Source organism: Tiliqua scincoides, chromosome 6 (assembly GCF_035046505.1).
Source record: "Tiliqua scincoides isolate rTilSci1 chromosome 6, rTilSci1.hap2, whole genome shotgun sequence".
Classification (NCBI taxonomy): domain Eukaryota; kingdom Metazoa; phylum Chordata; class Lepidosauria; order Squamata; family Scincidae; genus Tiliqua; species Tiliqua scincoides.
Window position 1 is genome coordinate 45,891,290 of NC_089826.1, and position 26,602 is coordinate 45,917,891.

The window sequence follows — 26,602 nt, forward strand, 5'->3', positions numbered from 1 at the left end:
TTTACACTCTCACATAACACCAGAACCAGGGGACAGCCACTAAAATTGAGTGTTGGGAGGGTTAGGACAGACAAAAGAAAATATTTCTTTACTCAGCGTGTGGTCAGTCTGTGGAACTCCTTGCCATAGGATGTGGTGACAGCATCTGGTTTGGATGCCTTTAAAAGAGGATTGGACAAGTTTCTGGAGGAAAAATCCATCATGGGTTACAAGCCATGATGTGTATGTGCAACCTCCTGATTTTAGAAATGGGCTATGTCAGAATGCCAGCTGCAAGGGAGGGCACCAGGATGCAGGTCTCTTGTTATCTGGTGTGCTCCCTGGGGCATTTGGTGGGCCGCTGTGAGATACAGGAAGCTGGACTAGATGGGCCCATGGCCTGATCCAGTGGGGCTGTTCTTATGTTCCAAAAGTAGAGGGCAGGGAACAGAATGGAAGGAAGGGTTGAGGCACAGAGATGAGATGCTCCTACACACTTTCTTCTGCTTCATACCACATCCTCTGCCTTGAAAGGGCAAGGAGTAGGACAGAAAAGGTGAAGCAGTGGCAGCAACAGCACAGCACAGAGATGGGTAAGGAAAGAAGCCAGTTAATATGACGAGAAGTGCATGGGGACCCCCCTGCCATCCATCTCACCCTACCTCATTAGCAGATGGGCTATGTCTAGGCAGCATCATGGATACAACAGCCCTAAACATTCTATGCTTCTGGAAGAACCAACTATCTGAGCAGGGTGTGTTTGATATTGGCTGAAACATTCACAAATTATTCATTAATTATTATTGTATTTTTCCTACTGAAGTAACTACAATTATACACTGAGGGCCCAATCTTATGCAGTGCATGCTGGCTTACTGCTGACACATTCTGTCGCAAACGTGCAGTAAGGCACATTTGCAGGGCTTAGCACCAGCCGAGTACCAAAGCTAGCCCAACACCAGCAGGCACTGGGCTGGCGCTGGGGGATAGCTGGTGCTTCACTGCCCAGTGGTCGCCTGAACCGCTGGGTGGTGGAGAGGTCGATGGGGGTGTGGGGAGGAGGCATTCAGGGGTGGGGGAGGCAGCAGAGGGTGGGGAGGTGTGGTAGCAGAGGGAGCAGGGCAGGCGGAGGGCGGGACCGGTGGAGCTGAGCTCCACTGGATCCTTAGCTCCTTGTCAGGCCACACGGCCCGACACGGAGCTCTTTGATTCTGCACCGGCCCAAGGGTTCCCGCAGAATTGAGTAACCCCATTGTGGGGCCCCATTCCTTACCAGGGGAAGGAGATGAACCTCCCTTTCCCCCGAGGATCCCGTTGGTGGCTGCCTGGTTGCAAGTTGAATGCAGCGGCAGCCATTTTTTGCGCCACGGCAGTTCCACGCAGCTCAGGATTGGGCTGTAAAAGTAAGCAATATGAATAATTCCCCAGTGGCCAGTAGTGAATTAATTTCAGGCTAGAAGCTGCTCTTGGGTTTTGTTCAACTAGGAATCATCTAAATAAATAAATAAATAACCTGGCTTTCAGTGTGAATGAAAGAGGTTGTGTGGTGCAGAAATGTCTTTACAATGAAGAATACAGTAATTCAGGCATGAGGTGAGTTTGTTATTAAAGTACCAAATTTGAAATTTGGAGCTTTTATTCACCAAATGAGATGCATTTTTAAAATTCCGTTGTTGTCCAACTCTGATACAAGATCATTTTAAATAAAGGGACATTTGACCACTGACAAATCTATTCAGTGTACTAGCACAGCGCTTTTGTATGGCTTATCGAACAGTAGAGAACACTAAGGTGCTGCAGTCCATATACAAAGGTATAAACAAATATTTTTAAAACAGTTCAGAACTTTTCTTCATTTTGTTACGGCAACAAATGGTCACACATTTTATTCCTTTGTGTGTGTGCGTGTGTATTTCTCACATGTGGAAACTGCCATATTGTTGCATTCAGACACAACCCAAAGAATATCAAGATTCTGGCTTTTATCAGGTGGGCTGCAGGGGTGAGCCATTCACTTTTTTCCTAGCCTAGAACAAGCCAGTACCATTCTGTGTACCTGTGTTTAGTTCAATCCATGCTGAATGTGGGCTGTGAATGTCTTTTATCCCATTCATGGTGGAACAGATGGGTACATGCAATTATCTGATTTCATTTTTAGATCCTATATCACAGTTAACTGTGGTGACTTTTAGGTGAATTCATTGTACCATTTTATAAAGGTTTGTGAACTTGTCCAGTTAAATCTTTGCCAAAAATGCTCTTTTAAACATCTCCAACCTACAATAAAAGAGAAAAGAAACAAATGTAATTTTTTTCTTGAGAAACAGCTAAATTATGTATGCCTAGAATAGGAGTTTTTTTTAACAAAGGACAAGGCCAAAGGTTCATCCAGTTCTCCTGGAAATCCAACAGCAGAGTATGAAGGAATAGCCCTCTCCTTCTGTTTGTTCCCAACAATTGGTATTCAGAGGTAAACTGTGTCTGAATGCAGATGTTCCATGACACTATTATGGCTTACAGCAGTTTATACATTCATCCTTCTCTTTATAAACACTTTTAGCCAGTCGCCATCACCACATGTAGTGACAGCAAATTCCATGTGTTGGGGATGTACATTTAAACTACTTAATTTCAAAGCATAAAGTATTTGAAAAAAATATGAATAGTAGTGATTGTCTGAGAATGAGACGGGCAGCCCAATTCAATGCTAGGACAATGGCCGTTTCAAAGAGTACCCCTCCTGGGCCTTGAAGCCTGACACAAATGTCCTTGGTTACGTACCAGCTAAATAGCTCTCTGGCTGGTTCCCCTGCCCCACAGGATATAGCAGTAGTCATACTGACGCAGTTGTACCATGGTACAGTGGTCAGGAATAGGACTGTATTTGTTAATTTAATAAACTAAGGGCCCAATCCTGTCCAACTTTCCAGTGCCACAATGCAGTCGCAAGGTAAGGAAACAAATGTTCCCTTACCTTGAGGAGGCTGCTCTGCAGGGCTTCTGAGAGGAATTTTATCAGGGGGTTCAAAGTTTCTTTTGGGTCCCTACCCAAAGGTGGAGGGGGCAATGGTGGCAGGCAGAACGAGGGGCAAAATAGGATAGGGGGAGGATACTGACAGCCAGAATATGTAGTCTTTGGAGCCCAGGGCTACCTGACCATGCAGCACTGGAAGCTAGATAAAGTAATACGGAAAACTAAACTTCCATGTCTCTCTAAAACCTTTGCAATATAGAAAATCCATTGCATAAAATTAACATCTTCATATCTGGGCTCACACTAGAATGGACAGTGTCCTATGCACCAAAGTGAACTTCTGCAGCAGCTGTAGTCTTGCAGCTGTGTCCCTGATCTCCTATACACTCCTTCATAGTAAGCGGATCCTCAAATTAAAGAGCTACTGTAGCAGGTCGGTTTCCTCCCAGATTTGACACTGTGTTAAGGAGGGTCTTGGATGCATGCCTGGGCCTGGTGTGTATGGCTTGCAGCAGCTGTTGCTACTGCATGCCCGCGGTTGTGCCTCCAGCATCATGGCAGGCAGCAAGTTCAGGTGAGACAGGAAAATGTCAGATCCCAGGAACTTTGGGGGCCTCCTCCTTTGACTCCTGGGCCCCCTGTCTGACCCTGGGCCCGGGTACAAATTACCCCCCTCTCCTAGGCCCTGCCGCTCTGACTACCAGCCACTGCAGAATGCAGTGCACACCCCATTCACACGGCTACATCAGCCCTGGAAAGTTGGATAGGATTGGGCCCTTAGCCACACAAATAAGTGCAGGCAACATTAAATACTGGTAAAACTGAGAACATTTTTCTATAAGAGCCAAGGAAAATGCAGACAGTTTGTTCAGGTGCAAAGTTGTTATTGACCATATTTGTGGTGAGCTTTATTATCTTTCTAAATGTCTCCTCGGTCTCCTGCTCCAACCTGCTTCACTCCTCCAATCTGTTGTCCATCTGCTATTGCAAGTCTGGTGAATGGAATTATTTTCATTGTCGTTTTCTTCATGGAATACCACCGACTATGCCAGGTTGCCCAGATAATTCCATTGTCATATCCAGTTGGACCTGCATCTTTCTCAGTGTAAGTACCACCTGAAATGCAAGGAACATCATACTGACTACAGGGCTTTTGATATAAGGATGATATTTGTATAGTTTAAACTATGTTTGACATTCCTATGTTTCTTGTCTCCAGAATTTATTTCAACATTTCCTTAGTCTGTCCTAAGTATGTTCCACTGAATTCAGTGGAACTAATTCTTTAGAAAGTATGCTAATTGCCCAATCCCATCCCCTGCCAGCCCAGAATATGCAATGAGAGTAAGTCCCAGATCCTAACCAACTTTCCAGCACTGGCATAGTGGTGCCAAAGGCTCTGCTTCTCACAGCAAACCTGTCTGACTTCAGGAGGTGGGGTAACTTGGAGTTAGGCCTCCTCTCTAGGGGCCTAATAATATCTAAGGGCCCAATCCTATCCCATTTTCCAGTGCCAATAGAGCTGCTGTGCCAATAGAGTATGCTTTGCTTCCTGTGTTGGAGAAGCAGTCACAGAGGCCTCCTCAAGGTATGGGAACATTTGTTCCCTTACCTTGGGGCTGCATTGCGGCTGGACTGGTGTTGGAAAGTTGGATCAGATTGGGTCCTAAGGCTGCAATGCTATACAGACTTTCCTGGAAGTAAGCCCCATTAAACACAATAGGACTTACTTTTCAGTAGATATGCATAGGATTGTGCTGTAAGTACTCAGGACGGTTTATACAGTTCATATTATTACCTTGATAATATTTGCCATTGAGGTGACCGGCATGGCATCTGTTCATCCACCATCCGGACCCATCCTGTTCAGCACAGTTGCCTTCATATTTATCATTGTCACTATCAGGTGTGCTGAACAGCATGCCATTGTGGGAGGTAAAGATTTTGTCGCTTGGATCATCCCCAAAATTAAAGCCATCAAAGGCATCTCCAGCTTCACCCCCGGAAAAGAAGGCATAGGTCAGGCGATACTTATCCGCTTCAGCTCCCAGTCTGAAGTGGGCATAATCTGCATGGCTAATTAAAAAGAAAAGGAAAAGTTGAAAACATCCCAAAATTTAGAAATGTTCATTTTTTGTTACTTTTGATTGCCCAGACATGATCAATTGTAATGCAGGATGAAAGTAGTTCAAATATAGGAACGGACTATTTTTGCTACCCCACCCCCTAAAATGGCAGCAATTTACTCCACCATCAATAGGCAAGAAGTTTCTCTCTGGAGATGTCTATATCAACAGAACTAGTCTGCTACTTAATAAGGCAGATAGCACAGAAGAAAAATATTTAATTGCTGAAGTTACTATTGAAGTAAACTACTGCTTTTTAGGGTAAGTGGTCCTGCATGCTGAGTCTCACACAGACACACACTCAAATACATGCACACACTGTAATTACACAGTAATATTCTCCAACGTTGTGTCAACAAAGAAAAAAGTACTAGAACCTGTCACTGGCCTTGCCATTTTCTACTGAAACTCAGGAAGCTGCCTTACACTCAGTCAGACCATTGATCCATCTAGCTCAGTTCTGCCAACTGCTTTCCAGGATTTCAGACAGGAAGTTTTTTCCCTAAATGAAGATATCAGAGACTGAACCTGGGATCTTCTGCATGTAAAGTAAAGCAACACCACTGAGCTACAGCTTCTCCCTGCTATGTAGGAGAGGCACAACTACATAGTGCTACATAGTTATAGTGCCATATACTCTGGAGATATCTCTGTTTTAGACATGCACCCAAATGTGTGCTTATGATCCTGTATTTTTGTTTTCCTTTTTAAACAAAAAAAGTGAATGTACAAAATGGTTCAAAACCATGGAGGATGGGGGAGGGGCTTTAGTACATAATTGTCATCATAGTTCCTAACACAAATTGTGCACCCTCCTGTGCACTCAGTGCTCACGTCCCCCATCCATCCCCTGCCACAGTCTGGGGGCATTTCATGTGCTCCACTAACTGTTTAAAAAGAAAAAAAAATCAGTCAAAAGCATGTATTTGCATGCTGCTTTGGCAGGCGGTTACTTTGGCAGACACATCTAGTCTGGAAAGAGCAACTTTTTATATTGTATTGTGCTTATGCAGTTAGGCCTCTGCAGTCAATTGACCAAGCTGGTGTATCAATGAACATTAATACACTGACTGAATACTTGCAGTCAAGTTTCCACAAGGGAAGGTAAACTTGTAATTCTAGTGTAATTAGAACTTTGCAGACACCATAGAGAATAGCTTTGCAGGGCAGGATGAAGACTGAGAAGCCATCTCAGGACTTGTGGAAGCGAAGGGGCAAGGTGCTAAGAGATAAGAAGAGTTGAACATGGCAACAGGGGCCAAGAAATAGTGTGGAACGGGCAATGCTTTTCACATATTGATTTGAATTAACTAGCCACTTACAGGTGTGCACCACTCAACAATGGGGATACATTCTCTGATCCCCGTTGTTATGCAATTAGGTCATTAAGTGAACATTCAGTCCAATCTATTGCCTTTGTTACATAAACAGACACTCCCTAACAGACACAAGCTGGCTGCACAGGCTACTGGAGATATATTTCCTCTTCTTTGCATTAAGAACCTCTCTGTTGTGTAACCTCTCTGTTGTCCACTCTGCTGCAGCTTCCCCTCATCTCCTTCACTTGCCTTGCAGCCGCTGGACAGCCCTGATTCTGAGATGTGCAGAATCACTGCTTCCATTGTCACTACCTCTCCTAACCCTAACCTCATGGAGCACATGATGAGCAGTTGCACAATACTCAGGGTTTCACTGTGCACCTTAGAAAGGGAATTGAGAACATGAACAGTAGTTAGGGGTTTAGTGAAGTATCTAGAAGTGCATATGAGTAATGAGACACATTTTGTTCATAGGAGCATGTGGGAAGCTACAGTAGATTGTCGGAAGGTCTCTGCCGTATTACTGAAGAAATGTAATTCATAGAATACCTTTTCTGGCCACTCCAGTCCTCCAGCTCTATTCTCAGGGCATATGGAATAGCAGACTGAGTAGTTATTAAATGAACCTTCTCATTTCCCAGCCAAAACTCTGTCTGGTCATTTGGTGACAGGTGTCCAAAACCTTCCTTGTACTGAATCCAGTTCTTGTTAAAATTTTCACTCCCATCAAGCCTCTGATAATAGATTGGACAGAAAAAGGGATGAGAGGAAAGATTAATGAGCTGAGTATTCATTGTGGGCAATGCATTTCTTGCCAGAGATTTAATTTACTGCTGACGTACCCTCTGAAAAACTGTCCACCCGTTGCCCAGAGTATCAATTTCACAATAGACCAGAAACTGCTCTTTGGCTTTGGCAGGCTTGATGAAATAGAGACCACTTTGCCTGGCACCTTTATTTGCAATATCTTGACAATCTAAAACAAACAAACAACACCAATGTTCAATCGTTCCCCACCTTCACATTTTAACTAAACAAGACTGCAAGAGTTTAACGAAACAAGGTTACATTTGGAACCTTCCCTGTGGCTGAGCAGGTATTTGAACTCAAGTATAAGATATTGGGGGTCTCAAACCAAGGACTCTTGCATCAGAGCTCACTTTACTCCCTGTACCACCTTGATAGCTTCAAGGCCAATGGCGCTATCAGTCCACTGCAGCTGAATGACCATCCACATAATAGATAGAACCCATATTGCAGCTCTTCAACCCAGTTAACTTGAAGAGTCAATAGGGCTGGCTGGCTCCATAGAACAGTTGCTCCAGGCTTGACTTTTCAGTCTTGGCAATCTCATCTGACTAGCAATAGCTTTGCCTTGCCTTGCTTGAATAAACTGGCATTTGATTCCAGGACCGCTGACAGCTGGCAATAAACTCAGGGCAAGATGCCCTTTCCTAAATTCTCCTACAAACCAGATGCTATTACATTTTAAAATCAAGTTTTTAATTGACAGTTTCAACTTAGCATGAACATGAACAAGATAGAAATGAAATGAAAATATCAGAATGGAATAATTTCCTTACTTTGAGTAATGGCAGTGGCGCAGCTGTACAAAATGGTGTGTCACCTTTTGCAAACTTGTAAAGCGCATTGTGCTGCCAGAACTCGAGTTATGGTGGTGTAACAGGCCCATAGGATAAGGCAGTTAGATACAGAGATGCCACTGGGCAGGACAACCAAGACGGTGTAGTCAGTAGTTTGGGAGTTGGACGTAGACCTGAAAAATCTAAGGTTCAAATCCTTGCTCAGCCATAAAGCTTCCTGGGCAACTTTGGGCCAGTCACTGTCTCTCAGCCTCACTTACCTCACAGGGTTGTTGGGAAGACAAAAAGACAGAAAGAATTATGTACACCAGCTTGAGCTCCTTGGGGGAAGGGCAGTATAAACATGTGAATGAATGAATGAATGAATGAATGAAATCACACAGGATTGATTCAAAGACATTCTTACCTCTTCCGCTTAAGTCCTGTATCTGGACAGTGTCCCTGCAGGAATTCTGACATTGTGCCTCGAGCTGAGCAATCTTTTGCTTTAATTGCATAATCTTGTTATTGTTTGATACCAGTATGTCTGTCAGTTGCCTGGAGATTACAAATTAAACACCATATAGATTTGGTGGAATAATCCTTGAACCTGTAGACTTTTCAAAGCAACTCTGGTGTGTTAAACTGTATATAGGTCCATGTACACAGTGCTGTAAATTATGAGGTGATGCCCCACTAAAAATATACCATGAAAATAACCTTTAAATGTCTTCAGTAGAGTTTGTTTTTGTTCTCCTGTTACATGTTTACTTTGAAACTTACACAGCTACATCACTAAAATAAGCTGACTTCATCCCCAACTCTTGGAGTGGGTTGCAACAGTTTATATATACATATACACAAAAATTGAAAGGTGTAATTAAAACTCTCCCAAATAAATAAAAAAGTATACTAGAGGACAACATTAACTCAAAAGTATGTTCCAGTTACTACCACTGCCCATGTCTCTGGGGGCCCCTCATTCAATTAAGCAAAGTATTCAAGTCCCTACTCTTCTCACTGAGGGGCATGATCCAGGCTTACCTTCTCCCCTTCTTCCATCCATCCACCCTTCCTCTCTCCTATCTATCGATCTATCTGCACCCCCTCTATCATTTATTTGCATCTGGGGACAGGGCAGCCTGTCCTTAGGCAAGGTTTTCAGTTTGCTGCCTGCTAAGCCTGATTCTTAGATTCTTTGAAAACAGTCTCAAAGGCAGTGCCTGAGTGTTTCTATTGATGATGTCAAAACTCCTACTATAAGGAAAGTCTGAATGTTGAGCCTTGCCCCCTGATACGTCCTTGGTAACACCCCTGCTTGGTATACAAGACAGATATGCAAAGACAAGAGATATGGTCAGATGAAGAAAAGTGGAAGGAGCAATTTTCTGTTTGTACTGTGAAACAAAGTCTGCTGCTGCAGTTGGTGTTTGACTACTATGCATGCCAAAAGAGATCTGATTTATGGGTTCCTCAATGCATAATCACTTGTAAATACATGCACATATCTGCAAATGTACTTATGAATGTTCAGTGGGATGCAGATTTTCCAAAAATCATTATTTTCTTTTATGATTTCACAGCTTCTCTCTTCCTTCTGGCATTCCTATCCACTCTTCTTCAAGCATTTAGTCATCTATTTAGCAATGGACTCAATCACACACTGAACTAAAAATATGGAACTACTGAACTACTTCACAGGTATTCATAAGGGTATTCAGGGCCCAATTTGATCCTATTTTCCAGCATTGATGCAGCTGTGCTAGCAGAGCATATCCTGTATCCTGTGGTGGTGGTGGGGCAGTCACAGATGCCTTATCAAGATAAAGGAACATTTGTTCCCTTACCTTGTAGCTGCATCAGCGCTGGAAAGTTGGGTAGCATTGGGTTCTCAGCTGCTTAACATTTCAATCTGTGTTTATGAACGTGTGCCACCATACAGCCATTTACAACAGCGGAACCTCTATTCCTCTGTTGTAACTTTTAATTAGGACTGGGCTGTAAATTCAGTAAGTACTCTGAACCAGTTTCTGAACCAAGTTCACAGGGTTACACAGGGTTACAACCCCATGTAACCCCATGTACAACCCCCATGCAGGAGGTCTGGTCTAGAGGGTAGAGCCTCCATTTGCCTGAAGATAACATCTGAAGGTCGCCAGTTCGAGGCCACTGGCACCATGCGACCTTGAAGCAGCTGACAAGCTGAGCTGAGTTATTCCATCTGCTCTGAGCGTGGGAGGATGGAAGCCAGAATGTGAAACCAGATCAAGAAAGTAACACCTGAATGTTGTGGTTCTTGTAAGATAGAACATTCTTTCAAATTGTAAAAATCCCTAAAATTCCTAAATCCAGGGGATTTAACAAGCCTGCCTATGTAAACCTCCTTGAATAAAGTCTTGAATGAAGACCAAAGAAAGGCGGTATATAAATACCTGTATTATTATTATTATTATTATTATTATTATTATTATTAGGTACAAATAAAACAATGTAAAGGTATAATGCAGTCAATAAGCACACAAGACAACAAGCACAACCTGCGTCCTGGTGCCCTCCCATGCATCTGGCAATCAGAGGCAGCTTGCCTCTAAAACCAAGAGCTTCCACATACCTACTGTTATGGGTTACAAGTCATAGTAGGTATGTGGAAGCTCTTGGTTTTAGAGGCAAGCTGCCTCTGATTGCCAGATGCAGGGGAGGGCATCAGGATGCAGGTTGTGCTTGTTGTCTCGTGTGCTTCCTGGGGCATTTGGTGGGCCACTGTGAGATCCAGGAAGCTGGACTAGATGGGCCTTTGGCCTGATCCAGTGGGGCTCTTCTTATGTTCTTATGTACAGTCCAGTGAGGTGCCTAAATTTCCATCAAAATCAGGTAGTGCTGTGTATAATGAGTAATCAATTAATAACAGAGCCATTTCTGTTGAGGCATCAATGGGACACTGTCCTGAGATATGTCTGCCTGGCCTAATCTTTACTTGCCTTTCAATATGCAGTACAAATGTATATTTTCTAGCGGGATTGTGGGGGGGGGCAGGTATGTGGCTTGCTTAATTGCCTAATAATGTATTAAACTACAGTCATTTTAAATGCTTGACTGCTGTTCTGTTTTACAAATTTTATTCTATTGCCTAATATTTTAATTTTTTTGTTAGCTTGCTCTATCTCTGTGGTTTATGCTGTTAGCAACCCAGCAGTTCCCAAACTGTGGGTCCATGGCCCACCAGTGGGTCACAACCCAATTTTGGGTGGGTCATGAAACAAGGCAGATTAGGCTATGTGCATCAAGGGTTAAACAAACTGCTACTTGGGGGGAGCTCTGCTGCCCCATCACCATTATAGCCACAGAGGCTTGAGTGGTTGGTAAAGTGAAGCCCAGTGCTAAAAGGTTTGGGAACCACTGTATAGCCAATGATTATTTAAGTAAAATAAAGGAGAGATCAGTGTCTGGGACCCATCACTGTGCATTTTCATTGACCTTCACCCTTAACTCTTGCGCAGGGGAAATCTGTATAAAAATCTAAGTAAACAATAAATGATTAACTACAGTTTTGAAATCCAAACTAATTTATCTAATATATAGGTTAAAATGTGTTTTCGAGAAGCTTCTGGCGCAGCCTAGTCTAATCATGTTTACTCAAAAGTAAGTCCTATGGTGTTCAGTGGGGCCTGCTCCCTCGTAAATGTGCATAGGATAATAACCAGGTAGATAACTTGTTTGGATATTTTAAAAAAACACTAAACAGGTGAAGTAATTTGTCTGCTTATGCAGAAGCAATTTGCAGATACACAAATGTTTTCTTTTAGACAACTAAAGAATTTATGAGAAGAAAAAATTAGATGGGAAATAGTAAAATTAAGCAAAGCAAATATAGCCTGCATCAGAAGCAAAAAGTTAATAATTAAATAAATAAAGTTAATAATTAAATTAACAATTAATTATTGTTAATAATTAATAATAATAAAAAGTAGAAAATACATACTGTATTGTACTTTCATGGTCTGCAACAGTGTTTTCATATCTGATGATTTCATCAATGATTTCTCTAGACTTTTGAGTATAGCCTGGAAGAGCATCTGTAGAACAGGCACAGAAGTGTACAAAATGTTATTAAGATCATCATTAGATGAGAAGTAAATGAAAATTGCACTGTAGTGACCTTTGTTTTCTCACTTTGCTGAGCCGTAGGGGTCGTGATGTGCCCTAGTCGGATCTGACGGATCAACTGCTCTGTTGAGAATGACGCATTTGAGATTTGATCTAGAAGTCGTTCAATGATTTGGAGGTCTCGATCCACCTCGGGATGATATTTATTCAGGAAATCTGCAATGCCACATATGGTAGGGCAATAGCTTCCCTAAAGAAAAAGAGAACATTTACTCTATTTCAACAATAAGAAATTTTTAATAGTCAGACTATGGAACTGCTCCTTCCCTGCACATGCAGACATTGAATCCAATCCTATGAGTGTCTATTCAGAAGTTAGTCCCATTATGGCCAATGGGACTTACTCCCAAGTAAGTATGCACAGGATGGCAGCATCATATTTAATAACTGTTTCACATTAGTAATGTTTACTGGCAGTAATCTGCCAGTAATAACCATAATTCTATACAGTTCAAGAATAGACATTGACTTACAAATCGCTGATCCAAGATGCAGCAGTTATCTCGGGTAACAGGAACATACTAAGTGAGAAATGATAAAACAGCACCATCAGTGATTTTGCTATTTCAGGGATTTAGTCACTCCTTTAACATTTGATCACCCTGCCCAGTTACACTTACTGCAGTGCAAGCTGAAAAGAGCAAAGGCAGAAGCCAGATGTTGAACTTTGGTTTCATTGTGTCTATTGCTCCGTGCGCTTCCAAGCACCAAAGAGGCAGTGCTTAATCTGTGCAGCTTTGTGAGCTCCAGAGATCTGATCTTCCTCTCTGAACTGCGGCCACAGCCTAAGAGATCAGATGGAACACACTGAGTGGGCACAGTGTAAACATGGAATGACGTGGTAGGGGGAGGGCACTCTCTTATTGACTTTGCGGGAATATGTGCAGGATTTTGTTGGTTCCTTTCTTCCCATTTTTAACACCAATGTTACCCATCAACCACCTCCGCAAGTCCTCCTTTGCAGCAAAAACAAAAAAAGAGTAGATTGACAAGTTGCCCTATTGTGCAATCACTTCCAGTAACCATTTGCAAGGAACCTGACCTGTATTGCCCCAGGACCTGAATGAACACAAGCAAAGGTCTCAAGGAGAGCACCTTACTGAAACCAATATCTGAAGTCACAAAAGAAAGCTTCCACCCTGGGGTTTATTGCAGCTTTAGGGAAGCAACTCAACTCTGCATTGTACAAGATTGGGCCCCCAGGAACAGGAAGAGGATAGGGATAAGCTGACAGTTCTTAACATAAGAACATAAGAACAGCCCCACTGGATCAGGCCATAGGCCCATCTAGTCCAGCTTCCTGTATCTCACAGCAGCCCACCAAATGCCCCAGGGAGCACACCAGATAACAAGAGACCTCATCCTGGTGCCATCCCTTGCATCTGGCCTTCTGACATAGCCCATTTCTAAAATCAGGAGGTTGTGCACACACATCATGGATTGTACCCCATAATAGATTTTTCCTCCAGAAACTTCGCCAATCCCCTTTTAAAGGTTTCCAGGCCAGTCACCATCACCACATCATGTGGCAAGGAGTTCCACAGACCAACCACATGCTGAGTAAAGAAATATTTTCTTTTGTCTGTTCTAACTCTCCCAACACTCAATTTGAGTGGCTGTCCCCTGGTTCTGGAGTTATGTGAGAGTGTAAAGAGCATCTCCCTATCCACTCTGTCCATTCCCTGCATAATTTTGTATGTCTCAATCATGTCCCCCCTCAGGCGTCTCTTTTCTAGGCTGAAGAGGCCCAAATGCCGCAGCCTTTCCTCATAAGGAAGGTGCCCCAGCCCCGTAATCATCTTAGTCGCTCTCTTTTGCACCTTTTCCATTTCCACTATGTCTTTTTTGAGATGTGGCGACCAGAACTGGACACAATACTCCAGGTGTGGCCTTACCATAGATTTGTACAACGGCATTATAATATTAGACGTTTTGTTCTCAATACTTTTCCTAATGATTCCAAGCATAGAATTGGCCTTCTTCACTGCCGCCGCACATTGGGTTGACACTTTCATCGACCTGTCCACCACCACTCCAAGATCTCTCTCCTGATCTGTCACAGACAGCTCAGAACCCATCAGCCTATATCTAAAGTTTTGATTTTTTGCCCCAATGTGCATGTCTTTACACTTACTGACATTGAAGCACATCTGCCATTTTGTTGCCCATTCTGCCTGTCTGGAGAGATCCTTCTGGAGCTCCTCACAATCACTCCTGGACTTCACCATTCGGAAAAGTTTGGTGTTGTCTGCAAACTTAGCCACCTCACTGCTCAACCCTGTCTCCAGGTCATTTATGAAGAGGTTGAAAAGCACCGGTCCCAGGACAGATCCTTGGGGCACACCGCTTTTCACCTCTCTCCATTGTGAAAATTGCCCATTGACACCCACTCTTTGTTTCCTGGCCTTCAACCAGTTCTCAATCCAGGATAGGACCTGTCCTCTAATTCCCTGACTGTGGAGTTTTTTCAGTGGCCTTTGGTGAGGGACCGTGTCGAATGCCTTCTGAAAGTCCAGATATATAATGTCCACGGGTTCTCCCGCATCCACATGCCTGTTGACCTTTTCAAAGAATTCTATAAGATTCGTGAGGCAAGACTTACTCTTACAGAAGTCATGCTGATTCTCCCTCAGCAAGGCCTGTTCGTCTATGTGTTTTGAGATTCTATCTTTGATGAGGCATTCTACCATCTTACCCGATATAGATGTTAGGCTGACCGGCCTATAGTTTCCCGGGTCCCCCCTCTTTCCCTTTTTAAAGATAGGCGTGACATTTGCTATCCTCCAATCTTCTGGCACCGTGGCCGTTTTGAGGGACAAGTTGCATATCTTAGTCAAGAGATCTGCAACTTCATTCTTCAATTCCTTAATAACTCTTGTGTGGATGCCATCCGGGCCCAGTGACTTATTGATCTTTAATTTAGCAATGAGGTCTGAAACATCTTCTCTTTTAACCTCTATCTGACTTAACTCCTCAGTCAAGAGGGGCCGTTCGGGCAGTGGTATCTGCTTGAGGTCTTCTCGAGGTCTGCTCGAGGTCTTCTGTCGTGAAGACAGATGCAAAGAACTCATTTAATTTCTCTGCCATCTCTAAGTCTCCTTTTATCTCCCCTTTCCCTCTCTCACCATCTAGAGGGCCAACCGCTTCTCTGGCGGGTTTCCTGCTTCTAACATATTTGAAGAAGCTTTTATCATTCCCCTTAATGTTGCTGGCCATGCGTTCCTCATAGTCTCTCTTGGACTCCCATATCACCTTCTTACATTTCTTTTGCCACAGTTTATGTTCCTTTTTATTCTCCTCATTAGGGCAAGACTTCCATTTACAGAAGGAAGCTTCCCTCACAGCCTCTCTAACTTGGCTCGTTAGCCATGTGGGCACCCTCCTGGATTTAGTGGAACCCTTCTTTCTTTGCGGTATACACCTCTGCTGGGCCTCTATTACTGTTGTTTTAAACAGCCTCCATGCACTCTGGAGAGATTGGACTCTTCACCCTCCCTTTCAACCTCCTTCTAACCAGCGTCCTCATTTGAGTGAAGTCCGCCCGTCGGAAGTCAAGGGTTTTTGTTAGAGATTTGCCTGGTATTCTTCCCACAACGTGCATGTCACGTTCTTACAGTGGACGAAAGAAAATAGTGGCGTTCCCTCCCCAGGATATATATTAATATCAGTGCTATAAAATGTATTCCTAAATGATTCAGAGTCAGGGGTGCGCAGAGAACTTATCAAGTTGTGGATGACACCATTTTTTCGAGACAAACTGTGAAGAACTCCAAAAAGATCTCTCTGAAACGTGTGAATGGGCAACACAATGGCAAATGAGGTTTAAGAACGTATGTAAAAATAAAGTGCTGTAACGCATCCTGGGGCAAAAATAACATTGAAAAATCCTAAACACATTTGTGCCAGTTCACGAATTACGCAGTGAAAACCCAGGCTTGCCAGTGAATTTACTCTCAATCAGAGGAGCAACTACTCTAGGCTTCCTGGTGAATGAACCTGTATGACACACATACCTAACTGGGATAAGCATATGTGTTTCAATCCATGATATGTATCATGTTTAGGTGTATGTCTAAAGCACCTTCAGTGTTCAAGTCAAAAACCCTTGAATGGTTGAAGCAGCCTCAACTTAGTGCAGCTTCTCAGATATTATTTTCAAATCTCTTATCACCAACTCACCGCTGCTTCCTGATAAACACAAACCCCTCTCATGCCCCTCCCCCTGCATGTTTGTCTCACCAATGCTCCCTATTCAACTTCCTGATACACACAAACCCCTCTCATGCCCCTCCCCCTGCATCCCAATTGTCTCACCTCTGCTCCCTATTCAACTTCCTGATACACACAAACCCCTCTCATGCCCCTCCCCCTGCATGTTTGTCTCACCAATGCTCCCTATTCAACTTCCTGATACACACAAACCCCTCTCATGCCCCTCCCCCTGCATCCCAATTGTCTCACCTCTGCTCCCTATTCAACATCCTGATACACACAAACTCCTCTCATGCCCCTCCCCCTGCATGTTTGTCTCACCAATGCTCCCTATTCAACTTCCTGATACACACAAACCCCTCTCGTGCCCCTCCCCTGCATCCCATTTTTCTGACCTCTGCTCCCTATTCAACTTCCTGATACACACAAACCCCTCTCATGCCCCTCCCCCTGCATCCCATTTGTCTCACCTCTGCTCCCTATTCAAGTTCCTGATACACAAAAACCCCTCTCGTGCCCCTCCCCCTGCATCCCATTTTTCTCACCTCTGCTCCCTATTCAACTTCCTGATACACACAAACCCCTCTCATGCCCCTCCCACTGCATCCCAATTGTCTCACCTCTGCTCCCTATTCAACTTCCTGATACAAACAAACTCCTCTCATGCCCCTCCCCCTGCATGTTTGTCTCACCAATGCTCCCTATTCAACTTCCAGATACACACAAACCCCTCTCGTGCCCCTCCCCCTGCATCCCATTTTTCTGACCTCTGCTCCCTATTCAACTTCCTGATACACACAAACCCCTCTCATGCACCTCCCCCTGCATCCCATTTTTCTCACCTCTGCTCCCTATTCAAGTTCCTGATACACACAAACCCCTCTCGTGCCCCTCCCACCTGCATTGCATTTGTCTCACCTCTGCTCCTTATTCAACTTCCTGATACACACAAACCCCTCTCGTGCCCCTCCCACCTGCATTGCATTTGTCTCACCAATGCTCCCTATTCAACTTCCTGATACATACAAACACCTCTCGTGCCCCTCCCCCTGCATGTTTGTCTCACCAATGCTCCATATTCAACTTCCTGATATACACAAACCCCTCTCATGCCCCTCCCCCTGCATGTTTGTCTCACCTCTGCTCCCTATTCAACTTCCTGATATACAAAAACCCCTCTCATGCCCCTCCCGCTGCACGTTTGTCTTACCACTGCTCCCTATTCAACTTCCTGATACACAAAAACACCTCTCGTGCCCCTCCCCCTGCATGTTTGTCTCACCACTGCTCCCTATTCAACTTCCTGATACACAAAAACCCCTCTCATGCCCCTCCCCCTGCATGTTTGTCTCACCAATGCTCCCTATTCAACTTCCTGATATACACAAACCCCTCTCATGCCCCTCCCCCTGCATGTTTCTCTCACCACTGCTCCCTATTCAACTTCCTGATATACAAAAACCCCTCTCATGCCCCTCCCCCTGCATGTTTGTCTCACCTCTGCTCCCTATTCAACTTCCTGATGCACACAAACCCCTCTCATGCCCCTCCCCCTGCACGTTTGTCTCACCAATTCTCCCTATTCAACTTCCTAATATACACAAACCCCTCTCATGCCCCTCCCGCTGCACGTTTGTCTTACCACTGCTCCCTATTCAACTTCCTGATACACAAAAACACCTCTCGTGCCCCTCGCCCTGCATGTTTGTCTCACCACTGCTCCCTATTCAACTTCCTGATACACAAAAACCCCTCTCATGCCCCTCCCCCTGCATGTTTGTCTCACCAATGCTCCCTATTCAACTTCCTGATATACACAAACCCCTCTCATGCCCCTCCCCCTGCATGTTTCTCTCACCACTGCTCCCTATTCAACTTCCTGATATACAAAAACCCCTCTCATGCCCCTCCCCCTGCATGTTTGTCTCACCTCTGCTCCCTATTCAACTTCCTGATGCACACAAACCCCTCTCATGCCCCTCCCCCTGCACGTTTGTCTCACCAATTCTCCCTATTCAACTTCCTGATATACACAAACCCCTCTCATGCCCCTCCCGCTGCACGTTTGTCTTACCACTGCTCCCTATTCAACTTCCTGATACACAAAAACACCTCTCGTGCCCCTCGCCCTGCATGTTTGTCTCACCACTGCTCCCTATTCAACTTCCTGATACACAAAAACCCCTCTCATGCCCCTCCCCCTGCATGTTTGTCTCACCACTGCTCCCTATTCAACTTCCTGATACACAAAAACCCCTCTCATGCCCCTCCCGCTGCATGTTTGTCTTACCACTGCTCCCTATTCAACTTCCAGATACACACAAACACCTCTCATGCCCCTCCCCCTGCATGTTTGTCTCACCACTGCTCCCTATTCAACTTCCTGATACACAGAAACACCTCTCGTGCCCCTCCCCCTGCATGTTTGTCTCACCACTGCTCCCTATTCAACTTCCTGATACACAAAAACCCCTCTCATGCCCCTCCCCCTGCATGTTTGTCTCACCAAAGCTCCCTATTCAACTTCCTGATACATACAAAAACCTGTCGTGCCCCTCCCCCCTGCATCCTGTTTGTCTCACCTCTGCTCCCTATTCAACTTCCTGATACACAAAAACCCCTCTCATGCCCCTCCCCCTGCATGTTTGTCTCACCAATGCTCCCTATTCAACTTCCTGATATACAAAAACCCCTCTCATGCCCCTCTTCCTGAATCCCATTTGTCTCACCACTGCTCACAATTCAACTTCCTGATACACACAAACCCCTCCCGTGCCCCTCCCTCTGCATCTCATTTGACTCACCACTGCTCCCTATTCAACTTCCTGATACACACAAACCCCTCTCAGGCCCCTCCCCCTGCATGTTTGTCTCACCGCTGCTCCCTATTCAACTTCCTGATACACACAATCCCCTCTCATGCCCCTCCCCCTGCATGTTTGTCTCACCACTGCTCACTATTCAACTTCCTGATTCACATAAACCCCTCTCATGCCCCTCCACCTGCATCCCATTTGTCTCACCTCTGCTCCCTATTCAACTTCCTGATATACACAAACCGCTCTCATGCCCCTCCCCCTGCATGTTTGTCTCAGCACTGCTCCCTATTCAACTTCCTGATACACACAAACCCGTCACATGCCCCTCCCCCTGCATGTTTGTCTCAGAACTGCTCCCTATTCAACTTCCTCATACACACAAACACCTCTCATGCCCCTCGCCCTTCATGTTTGTCTCACCACTGCTCCCTATTCAACTTCCTGATACACACAAACCCCTCTAATGCCCCACCCCCTGAATCCCATTTGTCTCACCTCTGATCCCTATTCAACTTCCTGATACACACAAACCCCTCTCATGCCCCTGCCCCTGCATGTTTGTCTCACCACTGCTCCCTATTCAACTTCCAGATACCCACAAACCCCTCATGCCCCTCCCCCTGAATCCCATTTGTCTCACCACTGCTCACTATTCAACTTCCTGATTCACAGAAATCCCTCTCGTGCCCCTCCACCTGCATCCCATTTGTCTCACCTCTGCTCCCTATTCAACTTCCTGATACAAACAAACCGCTCTAATGCCCCTCCGCCTGCATGTTTGTCTCACCACTGCTCCCTATTCAACTTCCTGATACACAAAAACTCCTCTCATGCCCCTCCCCCCTGCATCCCATTTGTCTCACCTCTGCTCCCTATTCAACTTCCTGATATACACAAACCGCTCTCATGCCCCTCCCCCTGCATGTTTGTCTCAGCACTGATCCCTATTCAACTTCCTGATACACACAAACACCTCTAATGCCCCTCCCCCTGCACGTTTGTCTCAGCACTGCTCCCTATTCAACTTCCTCATACACACAAACACCTCTCATGCCCCTCGCCCTTCATGTTTGTCTCACCACTGCTCCCTATTCAACTTCCTGATACACACAAACCCCTCTCATGCCCCTCCCCCTGAATCCCATTTGTCTCATCTCTGATCCCTATTCAACTTCCTGATACACACAAACCCCTCTCATGCCCCTGCCCCTGCATGTTTGTCTCACCACTGCTCCCTATTCAACTTCCAGATACCCGCAAACCCCTCATGCCCCTCCCCCTGAATCCCATTTGTCTCACCACTGCTCCATATTCAACTTCCTGATACACAAAAACCCCTCTCATGCCCCTCCCCCTGCATGTTTGTCTCACCAATGCTCCCTATTCAACTTCCTGATACACAAAAACCCCTCTCATGCCCCTCCCCCTGCATGTTTGTCTCACCAATGCTCCCTATTCAACTTCCTGATACACAAAAACCCCTCTCATGCCCCTCCCCCTGCATATTTGTCTCACCAATGCTCCCTATTCAACTTCCTGATATACACAAACCCCTCTCATGCCACTCCCGCTGCATGTTTGTCTTACCATTGCTCCCTATTCAACTTCCTGATACACACAAACACCTCTCGTGCCCCTCCCCCTGCATGTTTGTCTTACCAATGCTCCCTATTCAACTTCCTGATACACAAAAACCCCTCTCATGCCCCTCCCGCTGCATGTTTGTCTTACCAATGGTCCCTATTCAACTTCCTGATACACAAAAACCCCTCTCATGCCCCTCCCCCTGCATGTTTGTCTCACCAATGCTCCCTATTCAACTTCCTGATACATACAACTACCTCTCGTGCCCCTCCCCCTGCATGTTTGTCTTACCAATGCTCCCTATTCAACTTCCTGATACACAAAAACCCCTCTCGTGCCCCTCCCCCTGCATGTTTGTCTTACCAATGCTCCCTGTTCAACTTCCTGATATACACAAACCCCTCTCATGCCCCTCCCCCTGCATGTTTGTCTCACCTCTGCTCCCTATTCAACTTCCTGATACACACAAACACCTCTCGTGCCCCTCCCCCTGCATGTTTGTCTTACCAATGCTCCCTATTCAACTTCCTGATATACACAAACCCCTCTCATGCCCCTCCCGCTGCATGTTTGTCTTACCACTGCTCCCTATTCAACTTCCTGATACACACAAACACCTCTCGTGCCCCTCCCCCTGCATGTTTGTCTCACCACTGCACCCTATTCAACATCCTGATACACAAAAACCCCTCTCATGCACCTCCCCCTGCATGTTTGTCTCAACGAAGCTACCTATTCAACTTCCTGATACATACAAAAACCTCTTGTGCCCCTCCCCCCTGCATCCTGTTTGTCTCACCTCTGCTCCCTATTCAACTTCCTGATACACAAAAACCCCTCTCATGCCCCTCCCCCTGAATCCCATTTGTCTCACCACTGCTCACTATTCAACTTCCTGATACACACAAACCCCTCCCGTGCCCCTCCCCCTGCATCTCATTTGACTCACCACTGCTCCCTATTCAACTTCCTGATACACACAATCCCCTCTCATGCCCCTCCCCCTGCATCCCATTTGTCTCACCACTGCTCCCTATTCAACTTCCTGATACACACAAACCCCTCTCAGGCCCCTCCCCCTGCATTTTGTCTCACCGCTGCTCCCTATTCAACTTCCTGATACACACAATCCCCTCTCATGCCCCTCCCCCTGCATGTTTGTCTCACCACTGCTCACTATTCAACTTCCTGATTCACATAAACCCTTCTCATGCCCCTCCACCTGCATCCCATTTGTCTCACCTCTGCTCCCTATTCAACTTCCTGATACACACAATCCCCTCTCGTGCCCCTCCCCCTGCATCCCATTTGTCTCACCTCTGCTCCTTATTCAACTTCCTGATACACACAAACCCCTCTCATGCCCCTCCCCCTGCGTGTTTGTCTCACCACTGCTCCCTATTCAACTTCCTGATATATACAAACCCCTCTCATGCCCCTCCCCCTGAATGTTTGTCTCACCTCTGCTCCCTATTCAACTTCCTGATGCACACAAACCCCTCTCATGCCCCTCCCCCTGCAGGTTTGTCTCACCAATGCTCCCTATTCAACTTCCTGATATACACAAACCCCTCTCATGCCCCTCCCGCTGCATGTTTGTCTTACCACTGCTCCCTATTCAACTTCCTGATACACACAAACACCTCTCGTGCCCCTCCCCCTGCATTTTTGTCTCACCAATGCTCCCTATTCAACTTCCTGATACACAAAAACCCCTCTCATGCCCCTCCCCCTGCATGTTTGTACCAGCACTGCTCCCTATTCAACTTCCTGATACACACAAACCCCTCCCGTGCCCCTCCTCCTGCATCCCATTTGTCTCACCTCTGCTCCCTATTCAACTTCCTGATACATACAAACCCCTCTCATGCCCCTCCGCCTGCATCCCATTTGTCTCACCACTGTTCCCTATTCAACTTCCTGATACACACAAACCGCTCTCAGGCCACTCCCCCTGCATGTTTGTCTCACCGCTGCTCCCTATTCAACTTCCTGATACACACAATCCCCTCTCATGCCCCTCCCCCTGCATGTTTGTCTCACCACTGCTCCCTATTCAACTTCCTGATTCACATAAACCCCTCTCATGCCCCTTCACCTGCATCCCATTTGTCTCACCTCTGCTCCCTATTCAACTTCCTGATATACACAAACCGCTCTCATGCCCCTCCCCCTGCATGTTTGTCTCAGCACTGATCCCTATTCAACTTCCTGATACACACAAACACCTCTAATGCCCCTCCCCCTGCACGTTTGTCTCAGCACTGCTCCCTATTCAACTTCCTCATACACACAAACACCTCTCATGCCCCTCGCCCTTCATGTTTGTCTCACCACTGCTCCCTATTCAACTTCCTGATACACACAAACCCCTCTCATGCCCCTCCCCCTGAATCCCATTTGTCTCATCTCTGATCCCTATTCAACTTCCTGATACACACAAACCCCTCTCATGCCCCTGCCCCTGCATGTTTGTCTCACCACTGCTCCCTATTCAACTTCCAGATACCCGCAAACCCCTCATGCCCCTCCCCCTGAATCCCATTTGTCTCACCACTGCTCACTATTCAACTTCCTGATTCACACAAATCCCTCTCGTGCCCCTCCACCTGCATCCCATTTGCCTCACCTCTGCTCCCTATTCAACTTCCTCATACACACAAACCGCTCTCATGCCCCTCCCCCTGCATGTTTGTCTCACCACTGCTCCCTATTCAACTTCCAGATACACACAAACACCTCTCGTGCCCCTCCCTCTGCATGTTTGTCTCACCACTGCTCCCTATTCAACTTCCTGATTCACATAAACCCCTCTAATGCCCCTCCACCTGCATCCCATTTGTCTCACCTCTGCTCCCTATTCAACTTCCTGATACACACAAACCGCTCTCATGCCTCTCCCCCTGCAAGTTAGTCTCACCATTGCTCCCTATTCAACTTCCTAATACACACAAACCGCTCTCATGCCCCTCCCCCTGCATGTTTGTCTCACCATTGCTCCCTATTCAACTTCCTGATACACACAAACCCCTCTCCTGCCCCTCCCCCTGCATTTTCGTCTCACCATTGCTCCCTATTCAACTTCCTGATACACACAAACCCCTCTCATGCCCCTCCCCCTACATGATTGTCTCACCACTGCTCCCTATTCAACTTCCTGATACACACAAACCCCTCTAATGCCCCTCCCCCTGCATGTTTGTCTCACCACAGCTCCCTAATCAACTTCCTGATACACACAACCCCTCTAATGCCCCTCCCCCTGCATCCCATTTTTCTCACCTCTGCTCCCTATTCAACATCCTGATACCCACAAACCCCTCTCATGCCCCTCCCCCTGCATCCCATTTGTCTCACCTCTGCTCCCTATTCAACTCCCTGATACACACAAACCCCTCTAATTCCATTCCCCCTGCATGTTTGTCCCAGCACTGCTCCCTGTTCAACTTCCTGATACACACAAACCCCTCCCGTGCCCCTCCCCCTGAATCCCATTTGTCTCACCTCTGCTCCGTATTCAACTTCCTGATACACACAAACCCCTCCCGTGCCCCTCCCCCTGAATCCCATTTGTCTCACCTCTGCTCCCTATTCAACTTCCTGATACACAAAAACCCCTCTCATGCCCCTCCCCCTGCATGTTTGTCTCACCAATGCTCCCTATTCAACTTCCTGATATACAAAAACCCCTCTCATGCCCCTCTTCCTGAATCCCATTTGTCTCACCACTGCTCACAATTCAACTTCCTGATACACACAAACCCCTCCCGTGCCCCTCCCCCTGCATCTCATTTGACTCACCACTGCTCCCTATTCAACTTCCTGATACACACAAACCCCTCTCAGGCCCCTCCCCCTGCATGTTTGTCTCACCGCTGCTCCCTATTCAACTTCCTGATACACACAATCCCCTCTCATGCCCCTCCCCCTGCATGTTTGTCTCACCACTGCTCACTATTCAACTTCCTGATTCACATAAACCCCTCTCATGCCCCTCCACCTGCATCCCATTTGTCTCACCTCTGCTCCCTATTCAACTTCCTGATATACACAAACCGCTCTCATGCCCCTCCCCCTGCATGTTTGTCTCAGCACTGCTCCCTATTCAACTTCCTGATACACACAAACCCGTCACATGCCCCTCCCCCTGCATGTTTGTCTCAGAACTGCTCCCTATTCAACTTCCTCATACACACAAACACCTCTCATGCCCCTCGCCCTTCATGTTTGTCTCACCACTGCTCCCTATTCAACTTCCTGATACACACAAACCCCTCTAATGCCCCACCCCCTGAATCCCATTTGTCTCACCTCTGATCCCTATTCAACTTCCTGATACACACAAACCCCTCTCATGCCCCTGCCCCTGCATGTTTGTCTCACCACTGCTCCCTATTCAACTTCCAGATACCCACAAACCCCTCATGCCCCTCCCCCTGAATCCCATTTGTCTCACCACTGCTCACTATTCAACTTCCTGATTCACAGAAATCCCTCTAGTGCCCCTCCACCTGCATCCCATTTGTCTCACCTCTGCTCCCTATTCAACTTCCTGATACAAACAAACCGCTCTAATGCCCCTCCGCCTGCATGTTTGTCTCACCACTGCTCCCTATTCAACTTCCTGATACACAAAAACTCCTCTCATGCCCCTCCCCCCTGCATCCCATTTGTCTCACCTCTGCTCACTGTTCAACTTCCTGATACACACAAACGCCTCTCATGCCCCTCCCCCTGCATGTTTGTCTCACCACTGCTCCCTATTCAACTTCCTGATACACACAAACGCCTCTCATGCCCCTCCCCCCTGCATCCCATTTGTCTCACCTCTGCTCCCTATTCAACTTCCTGATACACACAAACCCCTCTCATGCCCCTCCCCCCTGCATGTTTGTCTCACCACTGCTCCCTATTAAACTTCCTGATACATACAAACACCTCTCATGCACCTCCCCCCTGCATGTTTGTCTCACCACTGCTCCCTATTCAACTTCCTGATACACAAAAACCCCTCTCATGCCCCTCCCCCTGCATGTTTGTCTCACCAATGCTCCCTATTCAACTTCCTGATACACACAAACGCCTCTCATGCCCCTCCCCCTGCATTCGATTTGTCTCACCTCTGCTCCATATTCAACTTCCTGATACACAAAAACCCCTCTCATGCCCCTCCCCCTGCATGTTTGTCTCACCAATGCTCCCTATTCAACTTCCTGATACACAAAAACCCCTCTCATGCCCCTCCCCCTGCATGTTTGTCTCACCAATGCTCCCTATTCAACTTTCTGATACACAAAAACCCCTCTCATGTCCCTCCCCCTGCATATTTGTCTCACCAATGCTCCCTATTCAACTTCCTGATATACACAAACCCCTCTCATGCCACTCCCGCTGCATGTTTGTCTTACCATTGCTCCCTATTCAACTTCCTGATACACACAAACACCTCTCGTGCCCCTCCCCCTGCATGTTTGTCTTACCAATGCTCCCTATTCAACTTCCTGATACACAAAAACCCCTCTCATGCCCCTCCCGCTGCATGTTTGTCTTACCAATGCTCCCTATTCAACTTCCTGATACACAAAAACCCCTCTCATGCCCCTCCCCCTGCATGTTTGTCTCACCAATGCTCCCTATTCAACTTCCTGATACATACAACTACCTCTCGTGCCCCTCCCCCTGCATGTTTGTCTTACCAATGCTCCCTATTCAACTTCCTGATACACAAAAACCCCTCTCGTGCCCCTCCCCCTGCATGTTTGTCTTACCAATGCTCCCTGTTCAACTTCCTGATATACACAAACCCCTCTCATGCCCCTCCCCCTGCATGTTTGTCTCACCT

General features: G+C 46.2%; 1 protein-coding gene across 3 annotated transcripts; it reads right to left on the reverse strand.

The window, feature by feature from the left end:
- Window positions 1-1,597: 1,597 nt before the first annotated feature.
- On the reverse strand, window positions 1,598-24,226 carry LOC136655421 (fibrinogen gamma chain-like). Of its 3 annotated transcripts, none has more exons than XM_066631861.1 (11): window positions 19,306-19,330; window positions 12,766-12,930; window positions 12,619-12,666; window positions 12,152-12,335; window positions 11,961-12,054; window positions 8,409-8,539; window positions 7,241-7,374; window positions 6,948-7,132; window positions 4,752-5,029; window positions 3,903-4,069; window positions 1,598-2,256 (listed from the first exon to the last, which is right to left on the reverse strand). In XM_066631861.1, exons 2-11 carry the CDS (start codon window positions 12,820-12,822, stop codon window positions 2,242-2,244), a joined length of 1,293 nt encoding a protein of 430 aa, XP_066487958.1. In that variant the 5' UTR covers window positions 12,823-12,930; window positions 19,306-19,330; the 3' UTR covers window positions 1,598-2,241. The 3 variants fall into 3 exon arrangements, with proteins under 3 accessions (XP_066487958.1, XP_066487957.1, XP_066487956.1); XM_066631860.1 differs by having other exon boundaries at window positions 3,845-4,069; XM_066631859.1 differs by lacking the exons at window positions 1,598-2,256; window positions 19,306-19,330 and adding an exon at window positions 24,118-24,226 and having other exon boundaries at window positions 3,658-4,069.
- Window positions 24,227-26,602: the final 2,376 nt, after the last annotated feature.

What these genes read in the sequence shown, in the direction of transcription:
- LOC136655421 (XM_066631860.1), bottom strand. Translation starts at nt 12,822, where the DNA reads ATGAAACCAAAGTTCAACATCTGGCTTCTGCCTTTGCTCTTTTCAGCT. An exon ending in GACCATGAAAGTACAATACA is followed by an intron (nt 8,540 to 11,960) that starts GTATGTATTTTC and finishes TGTAATCTCCAG; the next exon opens with GCAACTGACAGACATACTGG. An exon ending in CAATGGCAAATATTATCAAG is followed by an intron (nt 4,070 to 4,751) that starts GTAATAATATGA and finishes CTTGCATTTCAG; the next exon opens with GTGGTACTTACACTGAGAAA.